At 42.4% G+C, this 20,438-nt stretch overlaps 1 protein-coding gene across 1 annotated transcript; it reads right to left on the minus strand.

Moving 5' to 3' along the window:
* Positions 1 to 1,500: 1,500 nt before the first annotated feature.
* THAP12 (THAP domain containing 12) lies at positions 1,501 to 14,405 on the minus strand. The gene is made up of 5 exons (XM_082758349.1): positions 14,210 to 14,405; positions 7,498 to 7,618; positions 5,798 to 5,905; positions 4,781 to 4,817; positions 1,501 to 4,503 (listed from the first exon to the last, which is right to left on the minus strand). Exons 1-5 carry the CDS (start codon positions 14,296 to 14,298, stop codon positions 2,555 to 2,557), a joined length of 2,304 nt encoding a protein of 767 aa, XP_082614475.1. The 5' UTR covers positions 14,299 to 14,405; the 3' UTR covers positions 1,501 to 2,554.
* Between the last annotated feature and the right edge of the window lie 6,033 nt (positions 14,406 to 20,438).

Raw genomic sequence — 20,438 nt, forward strand, 5'->3', positions numbered from 1 at the left:
CATTAGTGGATTCTCGTTGGGTCATAACCTTTATTTGCACCCTCAGCAATAAGATGGGAGCCACTGTATTTTTGGTAGATGGTTTTCTTCCACGCAATTCTCCTAAATAAGGGGGGGTACCTACCACTGCAATCTGCTAGCCCTGTGCACCATGCAAAGCCATCACTATTCAGACTTCCTGCTACAGGTTAACTGATGCACTGAAATGCCTAAAAAAAAAGGAAAAAGAGAAAAAAAGAGGCATTCTACAGCAAAGGGACAATTCAAACAGCCTAAGTAAGGAGCTTTTGATTGATTACAGCAGCCTAAGGATCTCTGTGAAAGGCAGTGCAATGATCAAGCACAGCAAGCAATTGAGGTGCTCAGAGCCAGCTAATTAGCAAAGCTAGCCACAATTCAGCTCCAGAAGATTCTGGTAGCTAAAGGGGCATTTTACAGCATTTCTCTTCAATTTGTCTCAGTGCATCAGTCAAAAGATCCCATTTACATAGAGTCTTCAGCTCCTTTGGCCGAGTAGATGGCACTGGGTATCAATTTTCCTTCTCTGACTACACCTAAATCTGGACTCATCCAACCTAACTGTGCCAGCTGCACTGCAGTATTTGTTCTCTCTGCATCATCAGCGATGAAAAGTAGACAAACTGGAACAAACAATCAGAACAAACCAGAGAGCACCCTTAGAGAGGGCTGATGAGGCTCACCATCTCGTATCTCAGAGGCCACCACCATCTCACATTGCTGTGTTCATTCAGCAGAGGAACTCAAACACTCCCAGGGTGGAAAAGCTTTTTTTTTTTTTTTCATAATTTTAATTAAAATTGTAATTGAGATGTTCTTTAAAATAAAATTAAAAAAAAAAACACATATTTGTCTGAATTCTAATATTAAATTTTCTTTTTAATAGAAGTCAAAGATTTTGTCTATTTTCATATAGCCAAAGGAAAAGAACAAGCTATTAGTTAGGACACTATTTACTGGTTGAGGCAACAATTGCATTAGCAGGAAAGCATGGTAGTTAGAAAGCAAACACAAATAGCAGGGGAAGAAAAGATAAACGCTTTAAAAGAGTAATTTTTAACTACTCCCATGTAAATAAAAGCTCCTGAAAGCATTAAGACGCACACAGCCACTTTAATATCTAAGTTTGTTGTAACTCAAGTGTTTTGTTTTCTTTTCTTCAAATTTATTCTTATTGTTTGACTGTGCTAAAACCCTGAGAGTTGTATTTTATCCAAGTCTCTACAAGCAGTTTTCTGTTGCTGGAGTTTTTCTCCACTGTAACAGGAAAGCGAGTACATAAAAGGACAACTAAGTGATAAAATTGGCATGCATCAGGATAGCTGCAAAACTGCTAACTTCTCAGCCATTTCAAACGTAAGCCATTTCCACCTGTCAGTGTTTCAGTTGGACAAAGTTTCCACAATTAAAAGCTCTGTATTTAGAACCATCTCAAAATAGTTTAAAAAAAACCTTCAGCAGAACCAACAGACCATAAGCACTATTACACATTTTTTTCTCGTGTCTTAAGACAATGCCACTCACTAGGATTGTGAAAACAACAATAAAAACTAAAAGGTACCTTACAAAAGCGTAGGCATTCTTAAAGAGGCACTACTTTACTAATAAATTCAATACTACATAAAAAGCAATTCACATTTTATTTAAATTGCATTAAACTGTACAAAAATGTTTTATTCTTGCCAAAAATATCAGCAGTATTTTCAATCTTACTTCTAGACAAACAGCAAACTTTTATTTTATTCTTTCCAGGGTGAGTTTACAAGTAAACAAATAATAAGATGCAAATTTTTTGCGTTGAACAAACAGACTTCAATGTGGTTTTTTTTTGGAATAATCTTGATTTTTAGTGTCTTTAAGGAATTTCATTACTCCTGCCATGCCTGTTAAAAGCCTAAAGAAAAAGGTTGTGTGTCTCACACAAAGGAATGTAAACAGTCAAGAGATTAAAGAGGTTGACTCTTCCAGTGAAACCTTAAACGTACCTCTGTACCACCAACATTCGCTTTACGCAAAGACCAGTCCACAGCATGAGGCTTGTGCGGTTGCTGGATTCACTCTCCAAAATGCCAATTGAATGCACATCAGTTAAAGACAAGTTTACGAAAAAAAATCTCTCAGTAACAGAAGTGAAATGGATTATACCCTTAACATTTTCAGTTTTTTTTCTTACCCTAATTCATGAGCAAATATGTAACAGCCCCATCAGATCTACATCACCACAACGTTCTTTTGCCAAGATGCAACAAAGTAAGTACCTAGTTAAGTCGATCAGATGCAGAAAGCACTTCTGCTAAGAGCATGGGCTTATTTTCAGGCTTGTTTGTTCACATCACATATTTAATGCAGACTAACAAAACGTGATTTGGGTCACAGAACACACCTTCTTAAATCTGAGACCTAAAATGGAAATACATTTGCAGTAATTTATTTATTTGTGTGTTTATTTATTGGGATTTCAAAGTCATTTTTTCCTTCAGCCTTGAAATCCAGCGAGCAAAAAGCTGTTTCACCAGGCTGGCTAGAGCTTAAAAAATTAAGCATCTTTTGTTACTTCGGAGTTGTTTGAGGGAATAAAGTCTTCTTGAAATTCAACTTTATCTGGATAGAGTTTAATGTAGGTGTCCACCATTAAATCTAGGTCGTGTTTTATATCAAAGTTTATGTTTAACAAAGCTAGGTTGCTGGACCTTTGCTCTGTCAAGGTGTTTTTCAGGTACGCCTTTAAGCGCTTCCGTCCTACTTCGTATTTCTCGTTCTCCACCTTCATCACTGGAAGTATGGACAAGACTTTAAGCAACGCGTAAACGTTAGGGAAAAACTTTATGTCAGGCAGGTGAAGTGCTTCATAAATAGTAGATGGAAGTTCAATATCTTTCCCTCGGTGCTTCCACTTGATTCTCCAACAATGAAGCTCAGCAGAGAGAGTGTCCGGATTAGGCAAGTCATTTTTGTACATGTCAGCGTGATGCTCCTCAGACGTATTGAATTTGAGCTGACCCATGACTGAGGGCACTAATGATAAACATTTAAGAGCTTTTAAATGTTGTTCTGAGAATATATCTTTTAATTCTTGAATTATATGTTCCAACGTGGGGATACTAAGGACCTCCTTGTAGTAATTCTCTGATGTTATCTCAGAGTCCAAGTTACCCTGTTGTGCTCTGCGAAATTTTCCAGGGAGTTTAATTTGTACATCCAGTTTTGTAGCCAAATTTGTTGCTTCCTCAAACCAAAACTCATGGTAAACGTCGACATTCTCCACCACTTCGTTCAGAGAATGCAACACCGCCGTTAGGCTGCTAGCTGCAAAGAACACATCTGACGTTTGCCCCTGGAGGTTTCTTCCAAATGCTCTCGTAAAAGACAGAGCATGTTTCAGAATTACAATAGTCACAATGAAGTCAAAATCCGTTATTGCGCTTGAAAGTACAAATGCTCGACCGGCAATGAAGTTGTTCCACCTGACAGACGTGTCACTGTTTACCGCATCCAAACACAGCACCAAGGCTTGTATGAGGTCCACTAACACCTCAAAAGTATCGTGCCTGCCTGTCCAGTGAGAACGGCAGATCTCCTTCAGCTCATTGCTCTTCTCCTTATTGTTCTGAAAAAGAACAGAAATTGTATTGTCCAGTTCTTCCAACAACTGCGGGGACTGCCGAAAAAGACAGCAAACTTCCTCGATTGTTCCCAGTGCCGTGGAAACTCCAACAACAGGAACGGATTTTGCCAACCAGACGTTTAAGGCACAAGAGGAACACAGCGTATAAACGGCTTGCGGATACTTCTCCAAGAGTCTTGTAGCCACAACTTTCATTTTAGAAGCAAACCCGCTGGAGACAATGTAGGCTTGACCTCGACAGTACTCCATGTTTAGTCCCCACTTTTCAGTAATAGTCGTATGGAACTTAACAGCTAAAATGTCAGGATCAGCCTCATAAGGTAAAAACCCAATGAATTCTTCTCGTAGATTGTGAGAATCATCAACAAATCTCACCAAGACTGGCAAGTGTTCCTCTCCTGCTATGTCTACCACTTCGTCAGTAACAATAGAAAAGAAGTGCGAGTCTCTTACTTCCCTCAGTGTCTCTTCTCTGATACAGCTCTCACAGATCTCAAGCATTTGTTTCTGCTGAGTTTTTGAACAATACTCCAGATTGACCGCAGTCATCTCAAACCGTTTCCTCAGAACTTCATCTCCAGAATTTATTCTACATTCCAGCAGAGCCTGAAAGTTATCTGAGGCAAAAATACCTTCTGGAAGCTCATCAGCATTATGGCCATCCAAGGGAATATTTTGTTTCCCCATTAGGATCAAAATTTCAAACAAAGATTTAAGGTAGTCTTTGTTTTCTCTTTCTTCCAGTGTTAAAGGAGTGGCTTCTTCTTCTTGCTCTTCCCCGCCTTCCTCTGAGACAGTGTTTTGTGCATTGCTTTCATTCAGCTCTTGGGTTGCCTGTTCCCGTTCAAAAGCTTCATCAACTACAAAACGTAAAATACCGTGTTAAGATAACATGACTAAAACATAATATTTGCTTTTCCCTACTATCCCCATTACCATTAAGTTACTGGAGTTGAGACAATGTTTCCACTTGAAAAGTGAATGAGTTGGAATGAGTTTAGACTGGCTACTTGAATCAAGCAGCAACTCAATTATCCTCCTGCTATACATAAACTTAAAGTTACATTTTTTACGTTACCTTATTAGCCTTAAATTTTTCAACATAAAGTTTTTCAAACAATTATTTTGCCCACTTACTCTTTTGCTGCTTCAGTGTTCTTATTTCATCTTCACTCTTAAAAAAAATAAAATAAAATTGATGTCAATGTCTACCACATGACCTTAAGATACTAAAACACATCAAAGATACGAATATTGTAGATGAAACCATATTGAGATTTTTAATAGTTAAAAAGTGCTAGAAGGTCTAAGAGAAGGAGGTTCTTTAGGTAGTTTATTGCTGTCACAACATAACTACTAACAACAAAGGAATACTTTGTTGCTACTACTAAGGTTCCCATACTTGTATTAGGAGTTTGTTGAATCTGAATTATGAGCAAATTCATTTCATTAAGGAATTCTGTTTCAGTAGGAACACGCACTATGCCAACAGAAAGAACTGTCTTAATCGTTTCCTAAGATTCAGTTAAACAACAGACTTATTAAACTCATGAAGAAATATTTAAAAATCATATTTCTCTGACATACAAGCTGAGTTTAGGAGTTGAATTCCTCATAATTTTCAATATACTTAAATCCAGAGATCCATAGACATTTTGTGTAAATGACACAAAAGAGCCATTGACAAGTCACAATTACATGAGAAACTGCTTGATCTTGGTTTTACACATGATCATCTTTTGAAAACAATAAGCTAAAACATGCACGTCTGAATTACTGCAGACTTCAGAGGAGAATCAGGTGAATTGAAGATGAGAGTCATCACATAGCCAGAATTTCAGGGTAGCATGCCTAAGTTGTATTCAGTTAGCGCTGCATTAACAAGTAAAAGGAAGTTATACGCTTGCTTTCGAAGACAGGATCAGTTCTCATCTTCCAAATTATTTTATTAAATTTTTCTGAGTAGGTAAGAGTTCTACCAGTGCAATACTTGGGTATTTAACTTACTATCAGCAAAATTACACCAGAATAGCAGCACAGAAACTGCAAACACCCAAGTGCTACGTATTATTAGACATTATATAGTTTCATATGAACTTCCTTGCCTTCACTTTTATAACATAAAACAAAAAACCTTACATAAAAAAAACTTACCAGCTCTTTTATCCTTTTTCTGTGTCTGCTGTGGGGATTGTTCAGGTGACTTGTAAGATCAAATATAGTTGGCACGGCATTATCCCGTAAAACTGTTCTGTAAGGACTCTGTGAAGAGACATCTAGATTAGCGATGCCTTTAGGAAATGAGCATGGCCTCTGAAATTGTGTTTTTCAGGCAGCATGGACAAAAAAATCCATGGCCTCTGTGTAATTTCATGTTTTTTGTGATGTGCGTACAAAGAGCCTATAAAATTTGGTCGGTACTCAGAATTTTTTTCCTGTTTATTATTTTCACTTTCTGATGCATCAGAACAAATAGGAAGTTGTGCTATGCAATTCGCATTTCAGGGATTTCATGGGAACACTGAAAACTAGAAGAGATTTAAAAAAAATGAAGACAAAGCACTACTACTTTTTCTTCCCCTTTATATTCACATCACAGATTCCCAGTATCATAATTCCACTTTACTTGAATATTAAGATTTTCTAAAAAATAAATATTCTGGACATACAGACACCTATGCCTCAGAAAGCAAACTGTTTATTACTAGTGCTTTGTTTATCATCACTTGTTTCACAGTTCTAGAAACAATCACACAAACAATTTTGCAACGTTCATCTGCTTCTTTACATCAAATTATACATACCCACAAAAAACTCCAGTGAATGACCATACTGAAGGAAAACACATCTGTCAAATGAGTAGGAAGAAGGCTTCCATGTGGTCATGTAAATGTTTCTAGCAGTTAAAAGTGTTTTAAATAACATGTATTTGAATATGCTGTGAACTTGTGTCATCTAAACTGGGCCATTTCCATCAAGCACAGACCTTTGACTGATCGTGTTTCTACATGTCATTAGACTGAAGTGGATTTCAAACAGAGTTTCACAAAGCTTCATTTTGCATTCAGAATTTCTTCCAATATTCATCTGTTGGTTTGTTTCTGGGAAGCTGCCTAATCAGAGACCCTGTCACGTGTAATACCAACAGGGGCTCCAAGTTTGACCTACGTATTTTAATTACCCCACAGAACCGACTTTATGTCTTTCAGCCTAGAAATCAAGACTTGGTACAAAGCCACAAATCCATTGGTTCCTACTGCTAAGCAAGTTATTAAAATCAGCATCAGTTTAACAAGAAGAATTGAAAGCTATTATTTCATTAACAGGAAACGGTAACATGATTTAACTGGATAGAATACAGCAGGAACCAGAAGCCTGACAAACATACGGTGTGTGTAAACCTCATGGTCACAGCCGAGTGCAATTTAACTGAATTACACCACATACTCACTTCAGTAACAGCACATTAGTGATTTTAAGTAATTAGGGGTATGCAAGCTTACATTCTTACACGGAATACATTATATAATGTTGTAACGTCTAGTGACAGTAAACAAAATAAGCATGGTTTTGCAAGAGGAAAGAACTGCAATGAAGGCCACAAACAGATTAAATCAGCTGAAGCAGTTTCTCTTCCCAAACTGCTCATTTCCACCTCATCCTTTGTGCCAGTACAAACATCTGTGAGTCTGTGCGGTGCCCTGGACCATGACAAGGATGTCACTTAAGACAAGGAGATTCATTTTCCCAGGGACCACGTACCCAAGGGACCAAAGATTAAAATGCAGCATACTGATTAAAAACCTTAATTACATTTTGCAAGGTGCAATAAACAAATGCTTGGTTTTACTCACACTTCTGCATATCATAGAAGTCTCAAAATGTTTAGCGCACAGTCTGTAGTGCTTGTTGAGTTGATCTGGAGTTTTATCTTCCAAATCTGCCCTTCGACAGTTCTCCACCCATCTTTGACATCTGCAAGTAAGCAAAAAGAATAAATTAGTTTTCAGTTTAAATAAAATCCCTTTCAATTTCAAAACTTACTCACAACTGGAGTGCAGCAATCCCTGCCCTCCACACAGGGCTGAGGAAAGCTCTGTGCACCTTCTCCTGGAAAGTACCATGACATCTTTTTTAAAATCTGCTTTTCTCCCTTTGTTCACCATTTAACAGCAAAGTCATGAATCTTCTTCCTCTTGCCTTTGTCTCATACATACAACATGGCAATGCAATTGCTCACGAAGCCCAACCATCTAATTCTGAGCAAGAATTACATTCAAAAAAAAGCTTGTAGACTAGATACAGCCACGAATACAGCCATGGTTTTTCAAATCACTGTGAAAATAGTTATATTATCTGCCTACCTTTAAAAAAAATGATTTTTTTTTCCTTATCTATTCTGATCACCTGGGAATTTAGAGTTGAATTTCAGAAGGTGAAATAATAAAAATTCAAAAGCAACCATTCCACAGACAGCGAAGCCTGAAGTAAGTTTTCATTAGATTTTTATGACATTTGTTTCTGCTTTAGATTAGTTCTCCGAGATAACAACACAAAGCTAAAGAAACATTTTACCAAGTAATAGCGCTCCTCTTAGATATGCAAGATAATTTTTCCTCTGGTGAGTAAACGACTTTCAGTAATTGATGCAAGTGTATTAGCCAGCTTGTATTGCCCCCAAGGGGGTCTGCACAGTTACCTCTGAGCAACACCACGCACAGACTGACTCTGTACAGCTACTCCAGTACAACTCATCTATTTTATCTGTGCAGTAAATATACACATATAAATTAACGAGATTCCAGCAGCCATTAATATCTCAGTATTTAAAAGATAAACCCAATCACTTCCGTCCTGCAAAAATCATTCCCTGAAGCATTATTGTCATGTACACGCACCTTGTGGCATCACAGATCGACCACAACAGCACATGAGGAAATACAGCTGAAAACACAGATGATTAAAACCTTCACATGAATGTAGCTGATGATTTGATCATTGTTCTAACTACGTAATGAGGTTGCAGAAGCTCCCGGTCCTTCTAGGCTAAATCTCCCCCCTGTCAAACACAAGAAGGCCAGGGACAGCTACATGGTAAGGAATCCTGATGCTATCACAGTAATGCTACATGAAAAGTGAGGAATTTTCATTATATTCTTACTGTACTTTACAACACATCTCTCAGCTACATACTTCTCAGCTTTTCAACTCAAATTTCTTAGCTAATAAATTGCTAGAAGCTATAAGTAAATCTATTATTCTTTTTCACTACAAAAATGAAATTATTGCTCACAGGAGCAAGGAAGGAGAACAATAATGAGCGATTTTTCAATAATTTAGGGATGACAGTCGTTTCTCCAGGTGTTTTGGTGGGCGACCTAAATGAAGAAACCCACAGCTCTGTGTGGATTCCCCACCACATCTACTTTAACTGAGTACCTAAAGAACAACTGTGCAAGTGAAAAAGGAATCTTGGATCCTGCTCCCAGCACTGTCTGTGCATTGTAACTTTAGCTCATGCAAAACGTAAAAATAACACTGGCAACAAGTACCATAAAACAGGGATAACTTCTACCCGATTGTTATTGTAGATCTATACATAATATCCTGAATTATGGCTTAAAAGAAAAACATCTTCTCTTGCTCAGCCTTTTGGCAGCACGGACCTTGCACTCTTGCATTCTTCGTTTCACCAAGCAGCATAAACACGGACCTCTCACATGGGACACCTTTAATGTGCAGATTATACTGAATCTGGCTTTAGTACTTTGAGCAGTTGCTCCAGTTACGAGCCAGTTAATTAAAAGTAATCACATCAGGCTGCCACACAGGCTGATGAACCTTCCTATTGCGGTGAGGGCTTCAGTCCAGAGCAAGAGCTTGACCTTGGCAGATTTTTTACCTGCCTCTCTCCAAGGACTCAAGGAAGCCATGGAAGACCACCACGGAGGAAAGTCAAAGCTCCTCATGTTACTACTCCTCTGAATCACCTCCTGGCAAACCCACGGCAACAAACTGGTGGCAGCAATAATGTGTCTGCAGCACACGTCCCAGAACTGCCCCATAGTTGTTGTGGACAAAGTCAGCCTGAATCCCTTTACCTCTGATGTTGCCATCCAGAAAACAAGTTAAGAAGATGGTAGCAGCAGCTAGGCACCAGATCAAGAAAGATACCAAAAGCTCCTCAGAGGGGTCTCAGGAAATGAGTTTCACAAAGATAAAATCAACCTCCAAATACACCTCTCCCTTCCTGACTTCTCTCCCAGTTATATTAGAGCAGCTGCTGCCTTCTGGGCTGGTCAACTCTGAGCACAGAGTCCCAAAGAAGCCTTAGCACGTACAGCCTGAGTTTGTGGATCCTGATCAGGCACAGGCACCAGGCTCCTCAACCTGCTGGAGCAGAAGATCAGTAAATGGAGCTCCAGATGTCTAGGAAACTTTACTGGCAAAGGCTGGAGTGCTGATGTTTTCTCAGGTAGCCACAGGATAAAAGGGAGATGGTGGAGGTTAAATGACTGGACCCAAGCTCTTGGATACAAACTCCATCTGAGACTGCAATTGGCACCTCAGTCAATCTACGAGTTTGTCTCCTCAACAAGTTCTCTCCAAAGAATGAGCATAAGAACAAAGAAAAAAGAGGTCAGATGCCTGAAAACACACAGCGTAGCTGTGCTGCTTGGATAACACCATGCAATTAGAAAGATTTTAGAATAAAATTAGGTACAAAACTTTCTTTGCTGTTTAAGCGTTCAACTAACTCACACTGTACACTGTGGTGCAAGTGCTTCAGTTGCAAAATATTCAGCAAAAATTAAAACGCATTGCAGTACAGTATTTTGCACCACTGTTTAGACGCCATTCATCAAGTTTTAAGGAGGTTTCCTTCAATCACAGATTTAACATTTTATTCAGAGATCTGCTGACACCTGATAGAAGCTCAAATGGCATTTTATTTAGGTGCCGATAGAGAAAATCACTTCTATTACCTCAGCATTGGTCAACGAAAGAACAGTATCTCTGTTGTGTTAGAAAGTATCTTACATTTTGTTCCAAATACACCTCACCCTGCCACCTTGAAGAGTCAGAAGCACAGGTGGTGGTTAAACACACAGATCCTACTGTCTGCCTGGGCTGCATGAAATGATAAAATACCCTTCCTTACTGGCATAACAGAGGCTGCTTACTTACTTACACTCATGTTTGATGTGAAAACGCTAGACACAACCCATTACATTCGATTGGTTCTTTTCCAAAGCCTAACCTGTGCACCTGCTCTTGCTTTTCTCAGATAGCAACAAGCAGTGAAGCCAGTCTTAAAGTTGTGCCAGGGGAGGCTCAGGTTGGCAATGAGGAGACATTTCTGCTCAGCAAGAGCGGTCAGGCCTTGGGACGGGTTGCCCAGGGAGGTGGGGGAGTCCCCGTCCCTGGGGGCGTTCAAGGAGAGGTTGGACGTGGTGCTTGGGGACAGGGCTTGGTGGGGACATTAGTGGTAGGGGGTGGTTGGACCAGATGATCTTGGAGGTCCAACCCTAATGACTCTAGGATTAGAGCTCTTAGCACTGAATTGGAAAAAAGTAAAGGCAATTACTCAGTTATTGTAGAAAACCTGAAAGCAGTAAGGTTGTACAGACGATTCACCTAGAATTATGTATTTCTCAATGATTTTTTTTATTAAAGTTTCACTCTAATTCTGCTAGCTGCCAAGAGCAAACCACATTTTTGGCACGAACTACTTTGTTTCCCATTCCCATTTGACCTACAAGGGTAAGAGGTCTCTATGACAGCAAGCAGCACTGCAAGGCCACAGCAGTAACATCGCCTGACATCTACAGTTACTTGCAGAGCAGTGCTGCAGTTCATGTTAATAGTTATTAAATTGAATATACGATCATTTTGGACATTTTGCTACAGGTTTGGACATAAAAAGTAGAAGGTATTAGGGAAAAAAATGTAGCTAGCATTGTAACTGCATGTTTTTAAGAGCACAGCAGACAAAAAACGCTAGAAAGAGCTCAGGTATAGGCTCTCCTTCCTCTGGAAAGAAACTGTCTAGATCATCCTTCAGGGTTGATTTTACCTATTTTCTGCTACTCCCTTAGAGGAATGTTAATCATTTTAGCCTGAACTACTTCACGGGGATTATGAAGTAGTCATGAAAAGAGAAAGCTCGCCTACCAGTGCCTTTGTAGACACGTAAGCCAGTACACCCTGCCTAAAACCACATCCTTGATCTACTTCTATGGATGTTTCAGTAATTTATGTTGTTTAACTTAACATAGATGATGCACATTTTTGGATATATTTCTGTCATATATTTCTGTGTATTTCTTTCAGATGTGTCAAGCACCTGGAGGAAACCAGCAGGTGTCACGTATCCATCGCTGGAAGTTCAGCCTTAACTGCCTGCTGTTAGAACTGCCGCTGCTCTAGGGATGACACCTTCGAAAAGCGCGAGGAGCAAGTGAAGTCAAGAGGTGGCAGCTAGACACGGTGAGCTTCAACATAGGAATTTCTACACCTAAACGCAGGATTTATTTCTTGCACCTGTCCCACTCCTCTCACCCATTGTCCCAGCCCACCTCACGTGGACTGTCCAAGGGGCTTCCACCACCTGACGCAGTGCTGGCCCTGTTCCTGCACCCCTTCGCACCCCCCCACACACGTGCGTCCCCCCAGACCCCATGTCCAGGCACCCCCTGACACCCTCAGCCCCCCCAAATCCCAGCTTCCCCCTACACCTGCCCACAGAGCCTCAGCTCCCCCCAGACAACCCCCCTCACACTCTCAGGTCCCACCCCCCAGCCTCAGCTCCCCCCAGACCTCCACACACACACCCTCAGCTCTCCCCCAAAAAAAATCTCAGCTCCCCCTACACCCCCCACACACGCCCTCAGCTCCCCCCTCACACTCTCAACTCCTCCCAGGCCCCCCCTTCAACACCATCAGCCTCCCCCAAATCCCAGCTCCCCTACACTCCCCTCACAGAGACTCAACTCCCCCCAGACCTCCCCCTTCACACCCTGAGCTCACCCCCCAGGCCCCCTCCTCATCCTCTCAGCTCCCGCCCAATACCCTCATCTCCCCCAGGACCCCCCCCACACACCCTCAGCTCCCCCCAAACCCCCTCCTCATACCCTCAGCTCCCCACACACACACACAGAGCCTCAACTCCTCCCCAGACACCCTCCCAACACCCTCAGCTCCCCAAAGACCCCCACACACACCCTCAGCTCCCCCAGGCCCCCTCCTCACACCCTCAACTCCCTCCCCCTGCCTCAGTGCCCCCCAGACCCTCTCTCACACACCCCCACACACACAGAGCCTCAGCTCCCCCCAGACCCCCAAACACACACCCTGAGCTCCCCCCCAGGCCCCCTCCTCATACTCTCAGCTCCCCCCCAACAGCCTCAGCTCCCTCCATGACCCCCCACACACACACCCTCAACTCCCTCCCCCAGCCTCAGCTCCCCCTACACCCCCCCTCACAGCCTCAGCTTCCTCCCAGCCCCCCCTGGACCCTCCCCTTTACACACTCAGCTCCCCCTCATCCTCTCAGCTCCCCTCCAACACCCTCATCTCCCCCAAGCCCCCCCCATAACCTCAGCACCCCCCAAACCCCCTCCTCATACCCTCAGCTGCCCCCTACACACACACAGAGCCTCAACTCTCCCCCAGACACCCCCTCATACCCTCAGCTCCCCCCTAGGCCCCCTCCTTATACTCTCAGCTCCCCCCCAACACCCTCAGCTTCCCCCAGACCCCTCCTCAAACCCTCAGCTCCCTCCCCCTGCCTCAGCGTCCCCCACACCCCCCTCACAACCTCAGCTCCCCCGAGGCCCCCACCTCATACTCTCAGCTCCCCCCAACACCCTCATCTCCCCCAGACCTCCCCCCACAGCCTCAGCTCCCTCCACGTCCCCCTCCTCACACCCTTAGCTCCCCCCAACCCCCCCCCTCATACCCTCAGTTCGCCCCACACACACAGAGCCTCAACTCTCCCCCAGACCCCCCCTTCACACCCTCATCTCCCCCCAAAACCCCTCCTCATACTCTCAGCTCCACCCAACAACCTCATCTCCCCCCAGACCCCCACACACACCCTCAGCTCCCCCAGGCCCCCCCTCACATCCTCAGCTCCCCCTAGACCCCCCCCCAAAGACCCTCAGCTCCCTCTCCAGTCCCTCATCTCCCCCACACACCCCCTCACCCCCTCCAAATCCCCTCTCCCCCATCTCCCCCCTCACCCCTTTATCTCCCCTCATCCCCTCACTGCGGGGGGGGCACCCAACGGCCGTCCCGGCGCATGCGCAGCCGCCCTCCCCCTTCCCCCCCTCAGGCCGGGGGGTCCCGCAGCGCCCCGCCCCGGGCACCACACGGCGGGCGGCCTCCACCGGGAGCCCACAGCTGCTCACAACCCCTTTTATTTTTTTATTTATTCCCTTAACGCTCCCCCTTCTCCATTTTTCCCCCTTTTAGGATGAGGCCGAGGTGTGGGGGTAAAAAAATAAGAAAATAAAGGAGGTGAAGCCGCCCCCCCCCCCCTCCTTCAAATCCCCATCCCCTCACCTGACGGGGTCGCGGGGGAAGCGGAAGAAGGCGAGGTCGGACTGCGTGCTCTTGCGGGTGCAGTTGGGGGCCGCGCAGAAGTTCGGCATGGCCACAAAAAATTAAAAAAAATAATTAAAAAAATAAAATAAATAAAGCCCTCCCCCTCCCCCCACGCCGATAGAGGAGGAGGAGGAGGAGGGAAGCGGCCCCTTTAAATCCGAAGGGGGGGGGGGGGGGACAGGGGGGGCGGAGGAGGAAGAGGAGGAGGAGGAAGATGAAGAGGGGGGCGGTTGGGGGGGGGGGGGGAGCGGCTCCACAGTGCTGTGAGCGGCCGGGAGGATTCACCGCCGGGACGGGGCGCGCGCCGGGGCCGCCTCCTTCCCACAAGGCGCCGCGCGCCGGCGGGGGCGCTTCCCGCCGAGCCGCGCGCCTGCGCGGTAATGGGTAAAGGGGGGGGGTGTTGCGCGGGAAGATGCGCGGCGCATGCGCGGAGAGGAAGGGTGAAGGCAAAGTGGGGGTGGGGGGGTGAGGGCAAGGCCTAGGGGTGTTAATAAGGGGTTAAATCCCTAATTAATCCTTCCTTAATCAATAATTAAGGCTCTAGGCTGCTTGTAGACGCTCTGTAGGCTGAGGAAGAGCGAAGACTAACGTGGCAACCCCCTCCAATGGGTTAATTCCTCATGGCCAATAAATTCAGGCTCCTGAGGTTTTATCACCGAATCACAGAATTTCTAGGTTGGAAGAGGCCTGAAGATCATCGAGTCCAACCTCTGACCTAACGCTAGCAGTCCCCACTAAACCATATCCCTAAGCTCTACATCTAAACGTCTTTTGAAGACTTCCAGGGATGGTGACTCCACCACTTCCCTGCGCAGCCTGTTCCAATGCCTCACAACCCTTTCAGTGAAGAAGTTCTTCCTAACATCCAACCTAAAACTCCCCTGGCGCAACTTTAGCCCATTCCCCCTCGTCCTGTCACCAGGCACGTGGGAGAACAGGCCAACCCCCACCTCGCTACAGCCTCCTTTAAGGTATCTGTAGAGAGCGATAAGGTCGCCCCTGAGCCTCCTTTTCTCCAGGCTCATCACACCCTGAAGTTTATCTCACTAATGAAACTCATCCATTAAAGCCACAAAAATTACTTTTAATACCTTTTTTATTATTATTATTATTTTAAATAAAAATTAAGTATTGCTGGTGGTCAGTTAGCTAATCCTGGTCACTCTTGGTTCCCAGCTCCTTCCATTGGCTGGCACAGCCTGCTTTCCCTGGGAGGCAATTTAATTAATTAATTCCTCTATTCACTTAACTGTGGTGCCTTCAAGAATCACAGTGCTTAAAATCAAGAAATCTGCACTTGATACTAGATAAACAAGTTGATTTATTATAGTTTCAGCTAGTTTATAGTTTGCAAGTGCAAACTGTACAGACAATATAAGTAATACTCAAACAATATGAATAATGTTCAAGTATGTGCTATATTGAGTAAGTTTACCCTAAAAAATGAACTTCAGTTGCAGAATGAGGTCATGACCTTTTTATCTGGTGTATCCTGTTTTCTCTTTTAGGGAAGTGTTAATCCACAGCCTGGACAGATATTGAGACAAGCCAAGAGCTGAAAAAGAGTATTATAAGTAATAAAGTAAATGAAACAGGGAGTATACCTACTGTGAAGACTTCATCAGCTCTATCATAGGCAAAAATAAAACAGAGCTTAGAGGGAAAAAATAATAATAATAATAATTAAAAAAAATAGGAAATAGAAAAGTAGATAGTTAGAAGAAGAGGCTCATTCACCAAGAATGGCCTGCTGGTAATTTGAGGAATTAGACCCAGCAGCTCTGAAATGTATAAATGGTGATGTCAAACAAGAATTGTTTCAGATACAGTAGCACTGTTGTGCAAGAGTTTAGCTTTGATGTAGACATCTCTTACATACCTTTAAAGTCATGTGAGAAGAATCCTGACAAGGAAACTTAGCGGGATTATGGAAACATAATCTATATATATGAAACGGGCAAAGAATGTGTCTTTCAAAACAGTGAATAAAGTTGTTTGTTTGTTTGTTTTTTAAAGAAAAAAATGTGGGAAAAAAAATTGATTCCTTTTGGACAGCCTCAAAACTTTTCAGCTTATTTTGTTAGTGTGAGTTGGAGAAAAATTGTCTTTTAGGTAAGGAAACCTTCAAAAAGCCCTTCAAACTAGGAATATAAAAACATATCTTGTTGGACTCATTTCAGTAGCATGAATTTATCGGCATGTTAATTCTTTGCCAGAATTCTAGCTCAGCTCTGATCATTCCTTTTGAGTAGTTTTGAGTAGTCAATTTAAACTGATGCTAAAGATACATTTAGCTGCAACTAATTGCTCTTGCTTCTCTAGACGATCACAATATGCATATACATTGAACATTGTTAAGAGAGTTAATCAGGTGAGAAGTAACTTTTTAAAATACACTCAGTTATCTTTAATAGGTCGGTTCTAATTCAGGTAAATTTGTTCTTTGATTTCCTATGCAGATTGCATGAATGTTCATGCTCATGCAGGAGAGAGCAGGATCATTTTTGGTTGAAGAAATAGTTGAGGAGCATGAATGTACAATGTTAAGGTGAAGCTCTGTAATTTAAAAACACTTTTGAAACCTGATTCAGCATGAAAAAATAATTCTTCACCCTTAATTAATTAAACTCACAAAATTGTGAGTTTATTTTACCCAAGAGCAAAGGGCCTTTTTCCTTTCAAATTGATTCACCAAACAGAGGAATTGTGTGTAGAACCTACTTCTGAGGATTCTGAAAAGCTGAACGAGAAGATTATAATGGCTGCATTAAAAAGAAATTAATCCTGGCACGTATTTCTAAATGGCTACTTCTCGTCAAAACTTCAGTTCATATTCTATCGTTTCAATCACCATAGAAGCATGTTGTAGCTGTTACGTTCTGGATGTGTATATATATGTATATAGGATTTCCTAATTAAGTGGGTGGAATGGCTTATGCTTAAAGTTAACTTACTGAAGTTTGCTGGATGGTACTTTTATAAGGAGAGCAATTTTTTAAATGATTTCCATTGAACGGAAACAAAAATCAATTGTTTTAAAAAAAAATATTACTCAAAGTATGTTCTCTTAAAATCAAATTAGTTTACATTACTACTTAGACGGAAGTTCCAAAAATTAGCTTCTGTTGTGGAGTACAGACATCATTGACACCTTTTCTGTGTAGCCTCTGAAAACTGCATGCATAATTTGTATGTTGATTTAAAAAAAAAAAAAAAAAACTTTAGATTATTCAAGTATTGTTCACAATTACATTTCCAAACTTATCTCTATATTCTCTTCACATTTAATAGAGATTACGTACTGTAGTAGTAGTGTTGTGCAAGTCATCTGTATAAATTATTAAAGGAATTGTGTGTGTTCATACAGATTTTTAATTGCTTCATTTCTCCCCTCTTAAAGTTATCTGTCTCTTAAATCCTGGACTCTGTGTAACATTACAGTGGTTGCAAAAGAATCTCTTTAATGTATTTCTGGAAATGAGCTGGGTGTCTCTTTGACAAGGCGAAGCTTAGTATGCCTTCATTTTCTAATAATACCATTCAAGTGTGATTGTGGTGTTCTGGAGGCTTCCTGTTAATAAAACTTTAAAAATGCTTTACAACAGAATATTTGTAGTCTAATTTGCTGTAATGATTCTTTGTTACATAATCTGTCACAAGCCCTACAGCCGCATTGTTGGTGGGATGACCTGTGTGTAGGAACTGAAGAGACATCAGGTTTATCCCACAGATGTATCTGTGCTCCCCTTTGAGACAGGCTGAAATTTGTGATGGCAGGATGAAAAACAAGATCCTCGTGTCTAGGGCTTGCTTATGATTTTGGAGAACTGGAAGGCAAAGGTGGGGAATAACCAATTCTTACGTACAAGAGGACCTCTGAGACCATGCTGGTGGTGTACACACAACATAACTGCAACTGTAAATTGGAGTAATGCAGAATCCTGGCACCATCATCACAGTTAGCTTTTTGCAAATGATAGTTACAATATCTAGGATGACATTTTAGGTCATCAGACCCATCTCCCATCGCATTTTCCCTGTTTTACTGGAATCTGTTTCATGGAAGTCGTGGCTGATTCAAAGAACACTGGGTTTTGAAGGTTTAGTATCACGTCTTTGATACAGGAAAACACAGAGGGTGATTGGCTTTGTGCCACTCAACTTTTAAGCAAGGGTGCAGTCTGTCAGTGAGGGTCTGCCAAAATAATGTGATTTTGTGTGCTGCCATAGGTTTCCAGATGACCTGTACTGAGCTATTTACTCCAAGCTGCCTGTATTCTGGACTACAGCTCTTCATCCCCACGTAGGATGCAGCCTTCTCAGTTATGCTCTGTGCTCAGTCTTCACTTCCACCTCAGCTGCTGCAATTTCTGAAGCGTTCCTCCAGCCAAAGCAGACGATTGCAACGTTCTGTGCTGCTCTGTGGGCAGCGCATGCTGGCGGAGCCGTATCTAGCTTCCTGGCAGAGATGCACAAAGCAGCAACCAAGCAAATTCCTGCCCATCTGCCCCTGTGTGCAGGCGTTCATTTTTAATTGTTGATGCTAACCTTAATTTACAGCCCTTGATTTTCCTCAATACCTTGTCTTGATTGCACAATATATTGATATGAGTACATAGAGACAGAAAAACTTCCAAAACAAATAGTAGCTAATCAGGCACTGTCGGATGTGTGTTTAATACGTGTGCCACAAGGTATGTTGCCATTTGGCCAAGTTCTTTTCTATATCTTCATCAATCCGTTTTGCAGACTCTGCACCAATGTGTTTCCTGGAGAAAAGGAGGCTCAGGGGCGACCTTATCACTCTCTACAGGTACCTCAAAGGAGGCTGTAGCGAGGTGGGGGTTGGTCTGTTCTCCCACGTGCCTGGTGACAGGACGAGGGGGAATGGGCTTAAGTTGCGCCAGGGGAGTTTTAGGTTGGATCTTAGGAAGAACTTCTTCACTGAAAGGGTTGTGAGGCATTGGAACAGGCTGCCCAGGGAAGTGGTGGAGTCACCATCCCTGGAAGTCTTTAAAAGACGTTTAGCTGTAAAGCTTAGGGATATGGTTTAGTGGGGACTGTTAGTGTTAGGTCAGAGGTTGGACTCAATGATCTTGAGGTCTCTTCCAACCTAGAAATTCTGTGATTCTGTGATTTTCTTTTCCATGGGTGTTTTCATCTTGCCTCAATACCATGTGTTTAAGTAAATTTTCATTTGGAAGGTGTTCTGGCATGGAATCCTCCAAAATCAGCTGGACGTAAACAGTTTATAAGTGATCATATTGCTAGGAAAAATACGGACAGTGGCTGTCCAGATAGGGAAATGCCTGGTGTCATCAGCCATTAGGTATTGCAGTCTTTAACCATTTCTCCTACGGTCAATGGAGCTGCTTTAGTTGTGCAGTCTCTGTAACGTGATCGAATATATCCTTTACAGTGGATACAATCCCTTGCTTCTCCAGAATTCATTTTTAGTGCATCCAGCCTTGTAAAAATATTTATGTCTAAACTGGGAACAAGTCATTCAATCACGAGTTGACTTCAGCTTATAAGCAATGCCAAGTGTGCTGGGTGAAAAGTGCAGCTGGAGAGAAGGTGCAAGCTTACCTAAAATACAACACGGATCAGTTGCTATAGTGGCTAAATTCTGCTGCATGCTAATCTGGGTTAAATGCCCTAAATTGCAGCCGTGTTACCCACAGTTTGCAGTACATGTATGTGGCCACAGGAAAGGACACGAGTTACAGTGTACCAATATCTTTAATAATTTGATTTTTTCCATGCTTTCTCTCTTGAGAAGTGCCTTTGCTCCTTTATACATTCTTAACACATATTGAATGCTACAACGAGAATGGAGATAAGCATCCATCTCTCTAGATTGCAGAGGGCACTGACTTTAATCTGCTCTTCGACATGCTGCAGAGTGACACGATGAAGTTTTTTTTTAATATTATTTTAGGTTATATAATCAAGTTTTTTGCCTCAGTGTAGCGAAGTGTTTAAATGGGTGCTTAACTTGACGCAAGGTGGCGTTTGGATGGGTTTAAATCTTGCTGAATTTGGCTGCTTTCAGCACTGAAGTTCTTAAGATTTGCAAAATAAACATATGCATTGAATACAGCATGTCTTGCTCAAAACAGGCAAAAATCTCTATTAACTGGCAATGCACAGCTACCTTCAGGGAAAGAAGGTGAAATACTGTTAC

The sequence above is a fragment of the Aythya marila genome, assembly GCF_965140915.1.
Source record: "Aythya marila genome assembly, chromosome: 1".
Lineage (NCBI taxonomy): Eukaryota > Metazoa > Chordata > Aves > Anseriformes > Anatidae > Aythya > Aythya marila.

Excerpts from the sequence above, each read along its gene's own strand:
- THAP12 (XM_082758349.1), bottom strand. The coding sequence starts at position 14,298 with ATGCCGAACTTCTGCGCGGCCCCCAACTGCACCCGCAAGAGCACGCAG. Across the intron at positions 7,619-14,209 it reads TTCCCCCGCGACCCCGTCAG|ATGTCAAAGATGGGTGGAGA; the intron begins GTGAGGGGATGG and ends GCTTACTTGCAG. Across the intron at positions 5,906-7,497 it reads CTTCTATGATATGCAGAAGT|AGTCCTTACAGAACAGTTTT; the intron begins GTGAGTAAAACC and ends GTCTCTTCACAG.